The sequence below is a fragment of the Acipenser ruthenus genome, chromosome 5 (assembly GCF_902713425.1).
Source record: "Acipenser ruthenus chromosome 5, fAciRut3.2 maternal haplotype, whole genome shotgun sequence".
Classification (NCBI taxonomy): Eukaryota; Metazoa; Chordata; class Actinopteri; order Acipenseriformes; family Acipenseridae; genus Acipenser; species Acipenser ruthenus.
In genome coordinates, this window is record NC_081193.1 from 62,859,127 (window position 1) to 62,878,726 (window position 19,600).

Below are 19,600 nucleotides of genomic sequence, written 5' to 3' on the forward strand. Positions count from 1 at the left end.
GAGCTACTGTCCCGAGAGCCAGAGGGGGTGGAGCTGCTGTTACCAGAGCCCAGAGAGGAGGAGTCGTCTCTCCCAGAACCATCATCCATGCAAGTGAGTCCGGCGTTGCCGAGGGAGGTCCCCAGTCCCGTCATCGTGGACACCTGGCCGGAATGCCCAGATCTCCCTGCGCTGGACCTTGCTCCCAGGTCGCAGCACTGCCAGGCACAGTCGCTTGCCTGGTCCCTTACTCCACTCCCCCTGGAATCCCAGACGTCGCTGCGCAAGAGGCAGACGTCGCTACGCAAGGGGCAGAGTTCACTAGTGTTCCCCCTGCTGATTGCTCCGCTCCCCTTGCATCGTGCTGCGCTCCACCTGGGATTCCATAGGTCGTTGCGCAGGTCCACAGGCGCACGCCTCTGCCTGTCAGTCCTGGCTCCCGGTCACCGGTCCGCGCTATGGTCGCCCTGGACAAGCCGTCTGGGTCCCTCCTCGCCGGTCCTGGGTCCCTCCCTGGAAACGCCGGAGGGACCAACCCACCCTCAAGCCCGCCCGTGGAAGAGGGCGAAAATTGACATTTGTGGACTTGAGGGTGGGTGGTCTTTTAAGGGTGGAGGGAGGTGGCCGTTGTATGGCCAGTGTCTTGAAAAGACATGGGGGGGGGTGTGTGAGATGGCAGAGAGGGGGTTAAAACCTCTCTGCAGAAAAAACATGTGCGGAATGCACATTTGTCTTGTTTAATTGTTTTGTTTAATTGTTTTATTGATTAATCATTACCTGCACCTGGCTACTATCGAAAATTGGAGCCAGGTGCAGGGTATTTAAGGAGAGCAGTCAGTCTGCTCTGGGCAGCTGCTGAAGAGGGCAGAAGCCCGACTGTGCTGGTGTGTGGGTACAGCCGTAATTAAAAGAAAAAGGTAGTGTGAAGCCTTTTTTGTGTGTTTTGTTTTGTTTGTACAGGTAAACAGCTTAGCTGTCCTGTTTTAGTTTAGGTTCCTGTTTTGTTTAGTTATTGCTCAAAGAGAGCTAGGTGTTTGTTTTGTTTATTTTGTTTTTGTGTTTCCATTAAAAATTGCGCAACCGCGCTCCAAAAATCAATTTCTGTGTGTTGGGTCAGTGTTTTTAAAGGGGCAACGAACTGAAGTGAGTGCGATTCTTTCACTAATATATATATATATATATATTTGGCTTGCAGAAAAGAGAAGAGCCTCCGGCTGTGAAGTGGTTCTGAATGTGTTGCATTCTGGCGACAGAATAAGCATACTGTCACAGGCAAAGGATTTGTGTTAAAGGCTCCAGAAAACATGGTTAATACTTAATTATTTAGACTAAGATTTGGATGAATGGAAAGGTGTCTTAAATGGGGAAACCTTTGTGAGCTTTCCTAGTAATAACGTTGTCCTCCTTTATGGGCAAAATGACTTAGTCAGTGTCCTGTGTATTTTAGCCATCACACAAACATCAACAGATGATTTGATTACCATAACTAATACTGGAAAGAATCTTAAAGAAACGGAATTGTGAAGAATCAGAGTCTCTCATCTCACTGTCATTATGTAACACCCCTATGCTGAAGTGTGTAATTTGCCTTACATTTGGCACACATGTTGTCTGTACTGAGGTGGCAGTGGAAATGCCTGGTGACCTTTGACCATCATGGGTTTACACTCTTGAAAAAACAGAATGGTATTTAAGATATCGGTAAATACCAGGCAGGCAGGCAGGCTGGCAGATTAAATCACAGGTTAGAGTATTGGTTCTGCAAAACAACATGTGCATATGGAGTGTTGTTCAAACCCTTGGGGAACGTAGACTGAGACTAATATGAGTCACAGTGCTAGCTTTCTATTGACAAAGAACAAGAAACAGAAGACTGTGGGTCGTACTGTGAATAATATTATTTGTTTTTGTACTGGAAGTAAACATATCCCCCAATAGTGTAGGGCGATAACATTGAACGCCGTTATCGCTGTAATATATTCTGCAAAAGCAGTGGTGAGCCACCTGTTGAATTGTATCCCCTTGACTTTCTTTATGTATCTCCTGTTTTTCTAACTTTGTAGCTCTTGATAAAAGCCAATGGCAGCTCCAGGCCTTGCTTTTGGAAGCTATTATTATTGTGGTTTATCTGAACTCTGCAGCTCAGAATTGACAATTGTTTGCTTAAGGACCATTCCATGTTTAGTGGTACTATTGTCAGGAAAGTTATTGCTGACCTGACTGGGATAGGCTTAAAAAAAAGAACTGTTGTTGGAGTCTGTAACAGGGGACTCGCTGCACATGATTGCAAACGTGATGGTTATTCGCTGCTTGATTGACAGGAGACCGAGACTAGAAGGTTGGGATTGGCACGCCTCGCAAGTGCGCAGGTTTTATTTACATATAGTACAGACATACAGGAACCCCACGTAATGCTACCAGCAATGGTAGCTCACGGGGGACATACAGCCCGACATACAAAAGGCAAAATAAACACTACAAAAACTATCAAATAAAAGGTGCTGTGAAGACGGCTCGCACTACTACGCTAACAAATGGAGGTTCCGCTTCCACATCTGTCTGCTTTACTGGGTGGGATCTACTATCCCAAAACTAACTCCTTGTCCCTCGGGCAGTTCACCCAACTTCCTTCTCCTGGGACAAACCCCTGACCGCCTCCTAACCTCGGAATATACACACGATCGCCGTTAGAGGTGGTTGCTTCGTTTCCTGAACCCAGTCGTTCAGCAGCACAGACAGGCCGATGCTTTGGCGGCAGCAGCAGCAGCGCACTGACCCCTATGGCTTACAGCAGCCGTGATCTGTATAATCGGGACCCTTTTTATTCCTGGTGCTCTGCTGCATCATGCCCACCTGCTTACAGCTGGTAAACACACACAAGCTGCTTCTTCCCGCAACTAAACACAGCTAAAAAAGGGTTGACCATCTGCTGTAAATAGTACCAGTGGATGTGGAATGGGTTTCTATAAAACCAAACCCTTTGCCCACATACAACATGCATTAAATTTGAAAGGTTAATTCAAATACTATAGTATCTGTCTCAAATCCTATAGTATCTGTCTCAAATCCAGAATTTACAAGTTTTAAAGCCAGTTGCCTATAGGTATTCATTAGTTACATTTCTTTTCAGGTAGATGTCCTTTGTACACATATCAATTTCATATCATTCCACAGCCAGCAGCCACTCCAGAGTGCCATGAAATCAGAAACATGCCCACCTACCAATGAGTTATCTGTTAGCCTGGGCATACAGTGCTCAGTCATGAAAATGAGAGGATTAAGACAACGGAATCAATTTGTTTGGCTAAGACAAACAAAATCCAGTTCATTTTTAAATAAGATTTAGACCTGAGGCTCACATCAGTCTCACAGCACTTTGACACCTTTCCAAAGCCCTGCTCACAAGGCTGGCTTTTGCTTTTAGCTGTTTGATTTTATTAAGGGGTTGGCAAGGTAATAGACCTACTCAGAGCACATCATGTGAGCTTTAAAACCCTCTGAACATGGCACTCGGTGAAAAGCAGGGATACAATGAAAACAGTTTTGATTTTAGAAAAAAAAGAAAGAAAATGATCCTTGCACAGCATAATCCAGGCTGGCATTGTATTAAGGAATTAAGTGGATAAAAAATGCTTTTTTGATCTCTTGAGTATGATATGGTATTTAAGGAGGAGGTGAAAATTAGGTACGTTGCTTTTTATAAGAGTCATAAACTACTACGTTGGTAAAAAGGTAAAACAAAGTGCATAGTAGAGATCATGTAGTGGTTTCTAAGCATGGAGGTATACAGTATATATCTTAGCACCTGAACCATAACACTTTTTTTTCAATAACTGTGTGCAATTTTCTTCACCCAGTTATTAAAATAAACTGGAATTTTTTTTTGTTTTTGGATCACGTTAACCCCCATTTGGATCACATGAACCCTGGTACTCTGCCTAGACTTCCCATTTTTATTTTTTTTAAAACGAAAGTGGCAGTTTTTCCATGATAGTAATGTTCATCTACTGGAACAGCAGTGTGGAGTAGTGGTTAGGGCTCTGGACTCTTGACCGGAGGGCCGTGGGTTCAGTCCCAGGTGGGGGACACTGCTGCTGTACCCTTGAGCAAGGTACTTTACCTAGATTGCTCCAGTAAATACTCAACTGTATAAATGGGTAATTGTATGTGTAATGTGTAAAAAAATAATGTATTTGTATGTAAAAATAATGTGATATCTTGTAAAAATTGTAAGTCGCCCTGCTAAGAAATGAATAATAATTATAGGGAAAAATAAGTTTGGCAACGAGACTGGCAATTTTTTTTTCTGTTGTAAAAACACCCATTAACTGAACTTTATGTAAGTACAAGCTCGGCCTCTTGTATCAAGTGGCCTATCACATCTTGCGTTGATATATCAGCACCTGCTAAACCATCTTTCTGATTTTCTGTTCCAGGCCTTTTTTACATTTTAAAACCCCCACCCCACTTTTAGAAAGGCTCAGGCACCGTTGGTACATATATAATATATACATGTTTTCCTACAGAAATATAGCTTAAGCAGATCTTTATAATCTACGATTGAATACCAGAACTTTAAATTAATGAAATAAAAATGATCTAGTCAAAATGTTTATTACAGTACATTTTTAAAATACTGGTAGGCTACCCCACTCACCCACATTTCCCACTACATAATAGTCTTGATAATAATAATACTGTACTACTATATAACAAGTTTTGTTGTCTTTTACGATCTGTAGCGCCTTTAGAACTCTGTTAAACCTATACTACACAAACATACTTAAATATTTTTGGACAGATTTGTAGCAGACAAAAAGTTATATTTATATATCTTTTGTGATTGATGATTACTTGGATACTCTTAGGGCAGCAGTGTGGAGTAGTGGTTAGGGCTCTGGACTCCTGACTGGAGGGTCGTGGGTTCAATCCCAGGTGGGGGACACTGCTGCTGGGACACTGCTGCTGTACCCTTGAGCAAGGTACTTTACCTAGATTGCTCCAGTAAAAACCCAACTGTAATAATAATAATACTCTTACAGTATAATAATACTCTTACATCGATTTCAAAAACTGTTGAATTGAAGATATGCAAACACTTTAATCATAGGGGATAAACCCGATCACACTCTGTTCACCCACCCTACTACTATGACAACTACGACTACTACTAATAATAATAAATACCTGAATCTGATTCCACAAGACAGTGGACTTCCTGCAACTGTGTCATGTCTTGCAGCAAACTAATGTTAAGCCTGTCTGTTTGAACAAATTTGTTTAACCAACAGTTTTTTTTTCCCGTGTTTTCGTTCTTCTAAAACAAATCTTCCTCAATGAATTAGGTTTAAAAGAGTTTACTTCAACAGTAAGTGGACGGTCAAGCCTGGTGGTGTCGATGGCATGCAACCATAATAAAGCCACTGGCAACGAATTCCCAACTATGCTAATTTAATCCAGGGGTACTAACGTGACTTTTTTGTCCTTGGTAGACACCCATGTGTGGCGAGGTGCCACACCCCTGTGTGTATTTTGTGTTTATATGTATGTGTGTAGTGGTGCACGAAGTGTGGGTTATGTAGCACAGGTGATTTAAAATGTATATTTGTATTTAGGCACAGGGATTGCACAATCACTTCACGTGGAGATAAAAGTGGGTATTTGCATGGGGGTATGTGCAGACTGTGCCAAGATTCAGTTGAATTCTTGATTAGTAACAGAGTCTCGGCACAGCTGCATGAAAGAGTGAGTGTTTCACGCACACAGGGTTGGTGTGTTCAGAGGCGGAACGAGAGTCGGGAGGTGAAGTAGAAACAAAAATAACAATTGCTACGCATGCTGGTTAGACGCCAGCAAGATGCTTGTTCATTTTGTTACTGTTCTGTTCTGTTTTGTCTGTTTGTTCTGGCCACTGTGCCGTTTTGTTTTGTGAAAGTCTTCTGTTTTGTGTAAACCTTTTAGTTATTATTAAACCGTGCAGCAGCGCTTTCATACCTTACAGTACTGACTGTGTGCCCATCTTCCGGGTCTGACGTCACGTCACCACCAGCCAGGCTAGTGTATCGTGTATTGCATCTTATAGCTAAGAGACAGAAAAGTCTTAAACTTAAAGCAATTGACTATCCGATCACCAAACACGAAGATAACAAAAGTGTAAAACGGGTGAACAAAAATATCTATGCTTTGCAAAGGGCTTCATTATTTTATTCATTTATTTATTTATTTTGTTTGTTTGTTTGTTTGTATGTATGTATGTATGTATGTATGTATGTATTTATGTATGGCAAAGAGCAGCGTTTTTTTATTTGAAGTAGGTTCAGTATTTTTCTTATAACATTGCTTATAAAATAACCAAACTATAAAGCCCTATCATTTTATGAGTCAAATGGCAATAAATTGAAACGTTGAATACATGGTGTCACATAAAAAAAATACTTAAATGAAGAGGTATCTAAACCCCTCCTACTGTATGCTTATGGTTTCCTATTTGGTCAAAGAACCTCTCAAATAATAAAGGATTGCTTGATGGTACAGCCTTGCGTGAGGTTATGTACGACTACCATGCAAAAGAAAATGTTTTTGATCAAGTGTACGTTTTTTTAGAGTAAGAAGACGATTTACCCACCCCTTAAAATTGTACAATGTTTTAGATGCACACTTCCTATACAGCATGGTATGTGCTACGTCACATAAATAATGACTGTGGAGAGAGAGTGACGACTTTCTAAGCTGCATGGAAACCCGGCCATTGAGAGAGACTTCTAGTCAAAATGCTTGCCATGAATTTCTTTTAGGAATTATTAATAATAATAATAATAATAATAATAATAATAATAATAATAATAATAATAATAATAATAATGTTTTAAATATAAATATGGACTGGAGAGGAGGTGTATAGTGGGAAACTATGGCCCCGAGGGAAGAACTATAGTTACCAACAGGGGACTATAATTGTCCCCTGAAGGTAACTATGGTTCTTCCCGAGGGGCCATAGTCTCCCACTATGAGCCGAGGTCTGCAGTCCATATTTATTTTATGATTCAGTCAAGAAAGTAATGATTTTGAAGTCCATAGCACATAGTTATTAAAGTTTTTTGGCATAGAACTGTCTGTCTGACTTTTTCATTGTGGCATAGAATTCTCGGAGGAGTCCGATGAGTTTGTGAACGTTGTATTTATATACATCGTCACGTTGGATTTGTTTGAATTTTAGAGTCAGAAAACAGTGAAAGCAAAGTTTCTATGACGATTATAGTGTTTGTAGCATTTTTGTTTTGTAGTGTATTTTGTAATACATGTTCTGTTGTCCGCCATTTTACTAAGCGAGGAAGGATGCTCAGCGTGATGACATAATTTGAGGAAGTGTGTAAAAAAAAACACAACTGGCTGTAAGCAGCGGCAGAATTTCTAAGGACTAATTCATAAATCTCTCTCTCTCTATCTCATATATATATATATATATATATATATATATATATATATATATATATATATATATATATATATATATATATATATTTGTGCGTGTGTGTTACGGTAAAACTCTGAATCTGGTCAAGCTTAAGTTTTACCAGTAAATGTGAACAGTTACCAAATAAGATGGTAAATGTCCGAAATTATGAAGCAGTAAATTGCTTTTCGGTTAAACTTATGATTTACCGAAGCATTTTGGTAAATGCAGGTATATCATCAGAGAATGTATTTATTCCTGTATATAAATTGTCAATTAACAAAGTAATTATTAATGTCGAAGAATATATTTATTTCTGCATACACATTTTTCAATAACAAAATAATCAGTAAGAAGCCCAGTCATTTTATGAGTAATGCACAATTGAGCAATTCAACACAGTACTCAAATTGTGATCCACTTATGTAGAACAACCAACATTTTGGTACATTTGCATATAAACAATTCACAATGGTGTTGACGGATACTGTACTCCAAATATCTAGTAGTTTGATGAAAAATAACATTCTATTAAATGCAAATTAAATCATTTTGTTTTTTCAACAGGAAATTACACTTGTGGTTATGACACAAAACATGACAAATACAGGCACTGAACAAATATATTTAGTTACTTATTGCAGCATGGTAGATGCTTGTGGCACTTGGAGTTACACAGGACTCCTGAAGCCTTACAATGTGCGAAAGTGAGACATTCGGTCATTAGCTAAAGCCACTTGGTTTTTCTTAAGATTTGCCGGTAAATGTCAGAAATAAAGCGTTATCATGTTTATTCTGGACATTTACCAGTAAATCTTAAGATTTGCCAATACTCAGACTTTTACCACAATATATATATATATATATATATATATATATATATATATATATATATATATATATATATAGTATTTACTACAACTTGTTATTCTGTAACACTGTTTAATGAAATAATATAAAATAAAATAAATCAATACAATATTCGTCATAAAGAAATGCAGTAGATGCTAGCTGGTTCCACAGTAACATGAAAATGAAATTTTCAGTGTTAATCTTTGTTTTTGATTATCAGAACCAACATACATCACAATTGGGCCACCTACCTGTGAGCTACTAGAGAACTGCACTTTGACGGAAAAGGACTGTATATTTGGCTTTGGACTGGACATGAATGGCTGTCGCACCTGCCGGTGCAAAACCAGTAAGTATGTTGTCGTCTATCAACAGGCCAACAGAAAGGCCTGGTTGTACTAGGACTACGAGCGATACCAAAGAGTGGCCAGGACGCATTACTGCTTGTGGAGTGTGGTTTACAGTAATAGACACATCTGAAGAGTAAATTAAGATTAAATATGCAACAGTGGGTTTGTTTCTCACAATCCCATCTCATAGGAAAAGCTGTTTAGGAAACCACATATAACCATCCACAACATGATTTTAAATGCCTTAATTTGAGTTCTATTTATCAATGCTTTAGTTCATGAGATATTTTAGACTGTTTTGTTCTATGCTGTTATTGAAAAAAAAAAAAAAGTATTTAATCCATCAAAAGAGAAAACAAGTCTTTGGTGAAAGGGATTCATTGTCTGTTACAGCAGGAATACCAAGACATTGCAACTTTTAGTGGTCTGCATTATTATAATAATGAGGTAAATAACATAGGTGTAGGGAGTAAGATTAAACATTGCAGCTTTTACTCCTTGGTCTATGAAAGTGTAAATAGGAGTGACGCCCATACAGCCTTATAACTGGTTCTGCAGTATTAGGTCTCCAGAAATATCTTTCTTCAAACAATACAAAATAACAGTACAATTAAGAGTGAAGTATTCTCTATGTAACCTAATAGCAGTGTAAATGTACTGTAAATATCAGCTCCACACAGCCCCACGACACGCTTCAATCTGAGGGTACCACTCTCTTAGGCTAAGGGAGGAGCTCAGGTTTCCATGCCCACCCAATCTTTAGCATCTGTTTTTAAGACTACCTGCAAAGGTACCCAGTGACTTTTGTTGTCAGCTGAAGGCTAGGCTAGCAGAATAATGTTTGTACACTTTCTAGGTATAAATATGACACAGTTTATTAAATAGTTGATTTTTCTGTGTGTACACACACTCTGTAAACTTAGAGGGTTAAATTCAACGTTAGTTTAGAAAAAAAAATCTTCTTAATATTCATGCACAAATCTCTTATCAAGGGTTTCATACCTTATCAGGGGATTTTTATAATAGTGGTAGCATCGTTTGGGGTGTAACTAGTTTTTGCTGTTCAAAACAATTTGCCAGAATATGAATTTATGATTGTACCCTCCTGTTTATGTAACATGTTTCCTTAATTTAGGGTAATTGTGTCAGTTGTGCATATGTATCTCTGAACATACATCAGGAAACTGAGGAGCTAATGCCTGTAAGATAGGGCTGTGTTCCAGAAATGTATAAACCTATACAATGGCATGCTCCTTTCTTCTTTGATCACCTAATCACCTTGGTTGTACTGTACAGTAGTTTGTGACAGTGTTATTCATGTTTAGTTGAGATACAGCCCCACTAGAATACTCATTTTTCTTTTAAATTAACAAGAAGAATGTGTATAAAGAAACATATTCTGAAGGGCATTATTTGATGACATTTTAAACTATTGCACATCACAAAAGGCTCCTGGTGACAAATGACTTCAATTGTACAGCCTTCCACCTCCTTTCTCCCCTTTTCCCCTTAAAAAGATTGGAGCCTTGGTTGACTGGTTGCAAAATAAATTAAGAGATGATCTCAATTTGGATTGGTTTCACAGTTCACTTAAACCTAGGATTGGATTGTTAGAATTACCTGTGTCTATGAAGGGCCAGTGGATCAGTAGCCACTGATTCATGTGTTCACACGCTGCAAGGAGTGTCTGTATGCATTAGGGCACCATGGGTTTGGCTTTAGTGGTTGGCAGATTACAAAGACTTACCTCAACAGTTTTATCCTCTTTAAATATAGAAACCAGTCCTCTATGCAGATGATTAAGTGAGGTTGAAAAGGATTGGCACTTGTTTTCCACTTAGGATGAGATAGAATAGGATTCTTTGTTTGATCGTGGTCAGTTTCTTTATTGTAATTTTGTACACAGAGAACTGTAAATGTGTGAATTAAAGAACGCTCCAGTACAATGAAAAGGAAATGAGAGTGATGCTGTAGAAACATTTCACATTCTCTTACCCTTTAGAGACAAAAATTGAAAGTACAAGAAGAAAATCAATACGTATCTGTAGCAGGACAGAAGAACCCTGCATGTAAATATGTAGCAGGGCAGAGCCTTGCTGATAAAGGTATTGTTTACTTGGAAAATAAATGTAATGTTATAGTTTAATGTGTAAGAAAGCGTGGTTGGCGGCTAATGATTTATTACAAATTGGCTGTTGACCAGGCATGTAAAAAATCTCGTGCAGAATGTGGCCATCTCCAGATTGAATGATTACTAATTCGGAGATGGACACGTTTATAAAAGCACAGCAGCCGCTCAGAGGAGAAACGTGAGAGAGAAACTAAATAAAAATACTAAATGCTACTTGTACTTCTTTTTGGAAGGTCGTTTTTGTACTTTTATTTTGCTCTGTGAGCACTGTTTTTATTTATTTTGTTTGAATAAATACGTGCCCAGAGCTTCAACCTGCAGTACTTGTGTGTACCTGTTACATCAGCAGGTGAAAGGTATGTGCTAGGTTGTACACAGTTATATCAGTTACAGTTGCATGTTCTGTGGCACAGCAGCAGTGGCATAGTGCCATACTGAGTCACGCCATCCAAAGAAAGAGATTTATTTCTATCTATGTTTTTTGAAAGCATATATTTTATATATTTGAGGTGGACATCTTTTGTTCACCAACACCATGTTCTAGCTTTGAACCTTGCTGAAACTATGAACATTCACATAAAACAGAATTTACCAAAGGTATGAGTAAGACTAACTGTGACCTTTGACCTACAAACAAAATGTCAGATTCTTAATTATATTAAGATTGAACCCTAACACATTTTTACTTGACCTTTTATGTTGGGTAATCCAATTACTGTAACTGTGGTACTCATAACATTTCCATTGATCCACAGCCCTGTCAAAGAGCTTCTAGATTATTTTTTACACAAAATAATTAATCTTGGTAGTTACAAGCAAGATGTGTAAAAAGAGCTAAAGGCCAACCACCCTTAACAGTTACATTAAAACGTGATACATGTACATCCTATTCACAATTTCCCTTTAAGTCTATCTGCTGTAAGCATGTTTATATAAATGGAAATCCTAGCTACTAGGGGTGTGATATCATCATCTTACTTTATAGTCGATAATAAAAGAAAAGATTCTGAATTTGAAACCTCACCAAACACTGAAATTATGCAAAATATGTTAAATTGTGCTTCTTGGTAGTAAATCTTGTCGCTTTGGCAATAACTGAACTTAATTTATTTAGGCCTTTACGTATTTATTTAGTGTGTTAGTGGGAGTTAACAACTTTACGTTTGCTCATGAAGTTAACATGATGTAAGGCAGGTGCCAAGAGTGTTTTATACAAGAAGAGTTATTTCTTTAATATAAAAGTTATTATTTGTATTATTGTTGTTGTTGCTGTTTATAATGGTGGTGATAAAAAATAACAATAAGTAATTTGAATTTATTGTTTCAATACATTTTGCTGTTGTTCAAAGTAAGCTTTGTAAAATGTTTGTCAGTTCTTTTTTTTCCAGTAACCTCATTTAAATGTAAATTGGAAGCAGTCCACACCAGAGAAGGGTGCATGGTTTCCACTAGGGATGGCAGTCAAATCAATTTTTTTACATTCATGTAAACCAAGCTTGATAGAACTTCTGCATCAGTGACTATGCCTCCTGCCCCTCAGGAGATTATTTTAAAAGCAAGACCAGTGGCTTAAAACAATGGTGTGCAAGTGTGTTGATCTTCCACCTCACAAGGCTGTACGTTTGAATTCCTGGTCTGCCAATCACATGTGATCACAATGTGTCCACAACTACTTTTTGATTTGCGCTTATGAGGGGGGTGGGGTTATTGAGTTTACCTTATTGTTGTAACTCAGGTGTATAAACATCTTAGCCCTCAAACCTTGCATTTGCACTCATCTTCAACCATGGTGGCCCTTATACTCGAAGACTGTTGGTCATAGAAGTGTACTAGTGGGGGTCTGTGGCATACTTGATAGTTTTACAGTTGAACTGTAGTAAGTTAGTAGGCTCACCTACAGAGGCCTGGGTTTGAATCTGGCTTACATCACACGTAATACAAGGCTTAGTGGGCTCAGTCCCCAGTGCACAATAGTCCATACCACAAAACCACCACACAATATGGAACAATTCTGCAGTGAGCTAGAGAGAGGCCCAGGGCTGAATGGCAGATCATACCTGATAGTAACCAGTGCCATTCTCTCTCACAAAATGTATTTAAATGAATACAAATTATAACAAAAAATGAAACTAGCATGCATTTACATTTCCTATTTTTTCATCTTTCAAGGAGGGGAGTTGTGCAGTGGCCTGATATCAGGATGTGCTCTCGACTGCCCATTTGGGTTCCAGACAGACGCCCACGGCTGTGAAATCTGCCAGTGCCGCCCACGTCCCAAGAAATGCAAGCCTGTCGTCTGTGACAAGGACTGTCCTTTTGGATTCATGTGAGTTTTTGTTCTTTTAAAAAATATATATATATATTTGTATTTGTCACTGCCTAGTTTGAAGAAATTACAACCAATTCCTCCAGCCAATATCACTACAGCTGAGGAAGAAAAGTAGTTCTATACTTAGATGAGATTGTAATATTCTATGCTGATTTTGAAACCAATTTCCAAGTGACAAGAAGAAGAAGAAGAAGTCTTTAAAAAATCAGCACCTTTATTTTGTTAATGGGACTGGACAACAGCCTATTTATGTTTCAGATGACCCACAGTCCAAGTGCCCTTTAGTCAGTGCAAATTTGGTCTCATTCAATGTCGTGCTTGTGCATTGGATGGTTGGTCCAGTACTTAGAGCTAAGAATGATTTAAAACATGTCATTGAAGTGGGTAAGTTTAGAACTCTTAACACAGCATACATTGCACATGAAGAATGTGGATATATTGTCAGTGGCAGTGTCCAATAATTGTGTTAAACTTGACACTAAAATATACAGTATAATTTTGTAAAAAGAGCTAAGATTGTACATGACATCTACAAACCAAAACATGACACAATAGTTAAAAAAGGGGGGCTTGTTTTTGTTTTACAATTTTTTTTTTAGTTCTGCTTATACATTTTACATGAGACAATCATGTAGTTGATTTTAAAAAAACAAATGTTTAACCAATTACAGGTTTCTGAACTATGTAAAATACAGTATGGGACACTACACCTTTAAGCTTAAAATGGAAAATGGAAAAAAAAGTCTAAGTCCTAGGAGAAATTCACAGAGGTTAAAAAGGCTAAAATGCCTTAAGGGTCCTTGAGAGAGACAGCAGGAACTGACAGACTTACCTTTTTCATATTTAATAAGAGCTCAGAGGGACATATTGAAAGGGTATAAGGATTAGTTGGTAGTTGCTGTTAATATATTAGTGTTTGCTGTTCATATATGATGGAGTACTGTTCGTGATTGCTGATGGCTCATTTTATTATAATTGTTATTTGAAAGTTTTTTAAGTAAATCATATTCACCCTACAGGCAATAGTATTAAAAGTTAATGGTACTGTAAAAGGGCAAACTATTGTAATTGATTTATTGAAATTACCACTTTAGCTTGTTGTATTTTCAGGCCTTGTGGCGGGGAGCCCCGCCCCTGTGGGTATTTTGTGTTTTATGTTGTTGTTGTGTTATTGCTCGTGTGTATATATTGGTGCACGGGGTATACATTGGGCTATGTAGCACAAGTGATTTAAAATGTATATTTGTATTTAGGCACAGGGATTGCACAGTCACTTCATGTGCAGATAAACTGTGTATTGGTATGTGAGCACGGGGATGTGGGTTTGTGTGTGTGTGTGTGTGAAATAGTGCTGACAGGAAGGCAGTTAAAATCCGCCCTGCAAAAACACGTGGTAATGTGGCTGGAGCCATGAATTGAATAAGTGATTACAGGATTAAGTAAGGCTCCAGCCACAGGTGTATAAATAGGGTGATCATGGATGAGAAAGGTTAGTGTGTTCGGAGGCTCGGGAGGTAAAGCAAAGTTAAGCTTACATAAAAACAATCGCTACGCCTGCTGGTTATACACCAGCACGATACTTGTTTGGTTTCGTTTCTTGTCTGTTTTGTTTTTCTATTTGTTTTGGCCACCGTGCCGTTTTGTTTGTTGAAATGTTTTTTTTTTTTTTTTTTTTGTTTAAAACCTTTATTTAATAAAGAAAGAAGTGCATTTGCGTCTTGCATCGCAGTACTTGCCTTTGTTGTGGGTAACTTCTAGTTGTTGTCACACATGTTTTTTTATTATTTTTTTTGCTAAGGATTTGCACAAAATCGAATGGTTAATTATATTTTTTATTGTTTTAACAAAACATAGTTTTTAACAATCAACCCACAATTTGCGGCATCTGATGACAGCTCAGAGACTTACACAAAAGTTTGAAAGAGAAATATTGTTGTTGTACACAAGAAAAGCTTTAATATGGATAAGTAGAAGTATAACTGTACAGCAGTTTTATATTTTAAATTAACTTTTTCAGTTCTTCACTGAATAAAACCATGACGCAATGTTGCTGGTTTGTTTGGGTTCATGGTCGTTAAGCCCGTTGCTAAGTAAATGAAGCATTGACGCGTATTATGTAATGCACAAAATTGATGATTGCTCAGTTGCAATGTCTTTGCACACTGCGCACCTTCTGAAAGCGGTTTTCTTTATGTAGAAAGAGAGTAGTGAATGATTGACATTATTTAAAACATGTTGCCAAAACGTTATGTTACTTACTGTAACCCTGGTTCTCTGAAAGAGAAGACGACCACCAACATTACTTGTGGGATATGCCTGCCACAGGTCAGGTATTCACAGAGCATTTTATGTCAGAGCTGCCGAAAGGCCCCTCCGTGGGATGACGTCCTCAGTCCTGTCTACCAAGGGATTAAACAGACCATTTTCTCTTTTGTGACCTCACTGGTTGGTGGTCATCTTCTCTTTCAGGGAACCAGGGTTACTGTAAGTAACCTAACGTTCCCTTTCAATTCGAAGACAACCATCAGAGCAGTCGCGAGGGAGAAGGAATGGCAGCAGATGACGAACGCATCAGAACCAGGGCAGCAGTGTGGAGTAGTGGTTAGGGCTCTGGACTCTTGACCGGAGGGTCAAGAGTTCAATCCTTGGGGGACACTGTTGCTGTACCCTTGAGCAAGGTACTTTACCTAGATTGCTCCAGTAAAAACCCAACTGTATAAATGGGTAATTGAATGTAAAAAATAATGTGATATCTTGTAACAATTATAAGTCGCCCTGGATAAGGGCGTCTGCTAAGAAATAAATAATAACCACATAACCCAAGGGTCAGCAGTGTGAGCGTGCAACCTCAAGGACCCTCGTTCCTAATGAAGGCAAGGAAGGATCTACCACATTAAGAATGTAGAACCTGGAGAAAGTATGCGGCACAGCCCAGCTAGTGGCAGTACAAATGTCGGACAGCGAAGCCCCTCTGAAGAGGGCCCAAGATGTAGCTAACCCTCTGTAGCATGCATGGCTACCCACCAAGATGGGTGCAAGCCGGCATTCTCATATGCAGTCGAGACTGTGTCCACAATCCAGTGCGACAGTTGCTGCTTCGAGAGGGCCTGTCCTAGGGTCCGTATACTATGACAGACAAAGAGCAGGTCAGAATGACGGAGAGATCTTGTCCTATCCACGTGCCACCTTAATCCCTGCACCGGGCAGAGGGAGTTCAATCTCCTATCCTCTTCCGAAGAAAACGGAGGTGGATGAAAAGACTGTGTGCACCGAGCTCACCGAGTGCATTGAGTACCGTGTGCACCGAGTGTACCGAGCACTGAGGGCGCTGTGGCACCAAGGTACAAGACACCGTGTGTACCAAGCACCGAGGACCGTGTGCACTGAGGCGCTACACGCACCGAAGTACCATGCGCACTGAGCACCAAATCCACCGAGTGCACCAAGCACCATGCATACCAAGGCACTGAAGTACCAAGGGCTGAGTGTGCACCGAGGTACCGAAGCACATCTTCCGTACAGAGTGTACAAGAGTGCTTCAGGAGTTCTACGAATTCTGTGGAAATTGATGAAAGTGGCATGGGAAAAACAGGTTGTACCAAGAGCAAGGCGCCGAGCAGGTGGAGTCTTTATACCTAAAGAAAAAGATTCTACAAGCATCAGTCAGTTTCGTCCTATTTCCCTATTAAACGTAGAAGGCAAGATTTTCTTCAGCATTACTGCTCAGAGATTGTCAACTTACCTATTAAAGAACTGCTTCATTGACACTTCAATACAAAAAGCAGGCATTCCAGGTTTCCCAGGATGCTTAGAAAACATCAATGTGATCTGGCAACAAATTCAATCAGCTAAAAAGGAGAGGAAGGAGCTCCATGTGACATTCCTGGATTTGGCTAATGCATATAGTTCAGTGCCACATGAACTTCTTTGGGCAACATTTGATTTTTTCAGTGTACCGATGACAATAACAAATTTAGTGAAAGCCTACTTTGGAGATTTGCAATTTAGTTTTTCAACTTCAGAATTCAGCACCACATGGCAATGCCTAGAGGTTGGAATAATGGCAGGATGCACCATTTCTCCACTGGCTTTTACCATGGCAATGGAAGTAATCATTAGGGCATCAAAATGGGTAGTAGGAGGAGAGCGCTTGGCTTCTGGAATGCGACTACCACCAATTCGAGCATACATGGATGACATGACAACCATGACTACAACAGTACCCTGCACTAATCAGTTATTGGGCAAATTAATCAATAACATTGAATGGGCATGAATGCAATTCAAGCCCACTAAATCAAGGAGCATCTCTATAATTAAAGGCAAAGTAGTAGATAAAACATTCTTCATTAATGGTGAGGCAATACTTGAGAAGCCAGTGAAGAGTTTTGGGAGATGGTACGACGGGAATCTAAAGGACACAGTTTGTGTGGGAGAAGTTAGACAACAAGCAGTGGAAGGGTTGAAGAGCATAGACAGCTGCGCTCTACCAGGCAAACTAAAACTCTGGTGCTTTCAGTTTGGTCTACTGCCGAGGTTGCTGTGGCCACTGACTGTGTACGAGGTTTCTTTGACAACAGTAGAGAAGCTGGAAGCTTTAATCAGTTCATACATCAGGAAATGGTTGGGAGTTCCACGCTGCCTCAGCAGAGTGGGACTTTATGGTAAAGGAATACTGCAGCTACCAGTCTCCGCTCTAACCGAGGAGTTTAAGTGCGCCAAGGTCAGACTGGAAATGACATTAGTAGAGTCACGCGTCAAATGCGTAAGGGAGGCAGCACCTGTGTTGAAAACTGGAAGAAAGTGGGCGGCAAAGAAAGCTGTGGAAGATGCAAAGGCTGCCCTTCGAATTGGTGATATCATGGGGCAAGTTCAGCATGGAAGAGGGGGTCTTGGTTTCAGTTCAGCTCCTCCTACATGGCACAAGGCAGCCCCAGCTCAAAGGAGGAAGCTGGTAGTCAATGAGGTGCAAAAGCAGGAGGAGAAGATGAGGTGTATAAAGGCCATTTCCCAGGCCAAGCAGGGAGAATGGATGAGATGGGAGAGTGTGGAACAACGCAAGATTGGCTGGCAAGACCTATGGTCAGTGGAACAGAGCAGGATCAGTTTCCTCATCAGGTCAACATATGATGTTCTCCCATCACCACAGAACCTAAACCTCTGGGTAGGAGAGGATCCCTCATGTCCTTTGTGTTCAACACCTGCAACATTAAGGCACATTTTGACAGGATGAAAGGTGGCTCTTAGCCAAGGACGGTTTACTTGGCGCCATGACCAGGTGCTGCGATGTTTGGCCTTAGCATTGGAAGACAAGTGTAACATGACCAATAAGTTGCCACCTGTTCCATCAAAACATTACACACAAAAGACAACATTCCTCCGCCCACTAGAGCAACCACCAAGAAAAGGTGTTAAAACCAATCCTCGCCCAGGACAACTGGAAGCTAGAGACTGGAAAATGCTGGCAGATGTTGGTCAACGGCTTATTTTTCCACCTGAGATTGCCACCACTAACCTTCAACCAGATATTGTCTTGTGGTCTGGATCAGCACGCCTTGTTCACCTGGTAGAGTTAACAGTACCATGGGAGGATGCTGTAGATGAGGCGTATGAGGAAGAAACTGTGGTATGCTCAACTAGCCACTGAAGCGGAACAGCGAGGATGGAGAGTCTGGGTTTACCCAGTGGAAGTGGGTTGTCGAGGATTTGTGGCACAGTCTACAACCCGGTTTCTCAGAGACGTCGGATTCTGTGGCCAAGAGTTGCGTCGTACAGTGAAGAACTTATCTGAAGCAGCAGAGAGGAGCAGCAACTGGCTGTGGTTGAGACAGAAAGATTCTGGCTGGGGATCTCAAGCACAATAGAAAGAAAGAAACGCTGATGTACAGGTAAGTAAGCTGGGCTGAGTTGAGTGGGGGATGGAGGAGGGTGATGCTGGGACGCCGGAATCACCTTCGAGCCCTCTTGAGGTGGCGTGGGCTAGTCGACGAAACACTGAGGATGGAAGGTGCCCACTTGAAGACCCCAGAGTTGTACCCTACTTAGCTCAATCCAGACGGTTGTCATGCTGATGCGCTGGGGAGACCACACTGTGGTTGATCCCCGGAGCCAGCATCGCAGCCGTTGTGTGTGCTGATGCGCCAGGGAGGCAAAATAAGCTGATCCCTGGAGCCAGCATTACACTTCAGCCATTAACACCAGACATAAGGATATCTACATCATCATATGGAAGGAAACGTAAATGGATGGAGACACACATGGATCACATTAGTTTACTGTAAAGCTACATCTTAGTTGGTGCTTATCTTGGCGAGAGCCGAGTTCAAATCAGCATGAAGTTTTAACATCTACTCTCGTGTAATGGAAATCATACATACAGCTGTATCCTCTCGAAATAAATACTTTTTACTAACAAAAGCAACGAAAGGGCAAATATTTAGAAAGTATAAAGCTAGCAAGCATATATATTCGGATTGAGCAAGTAGCATATGACATTTAGGTGAGAC

General features: G+C 40.1%; 1 protein-coding gene across 2 annotated transcripts in view; it reads left to right on the top strand.

The window, feature by feature from the left end:
• LOC117403084 (cysteine-rich motor neuron 1 protein-like) overlaps positions 1–19,600 on the top strand; it is a 287,122-nt gene that overhangs the window by 219,210 nt on the left and 48,312 nt on the right. For both annotated transcript variants that reach the window (XM_034004989.3, XM_059024357.1), the window contains 2 exons: positions 8,505–8,633; positions 12,935–13,091. In XM_034004989.3, coding sequence (XP_033860880.1) covers positions 8,505–8,633; positions 12,935–13,091 — 286 coding nt within the window. The remainder of the gene's footprint in view (positions 1–8,504; positions 8,634–12,934; positions 13,092–19,600) is intronic.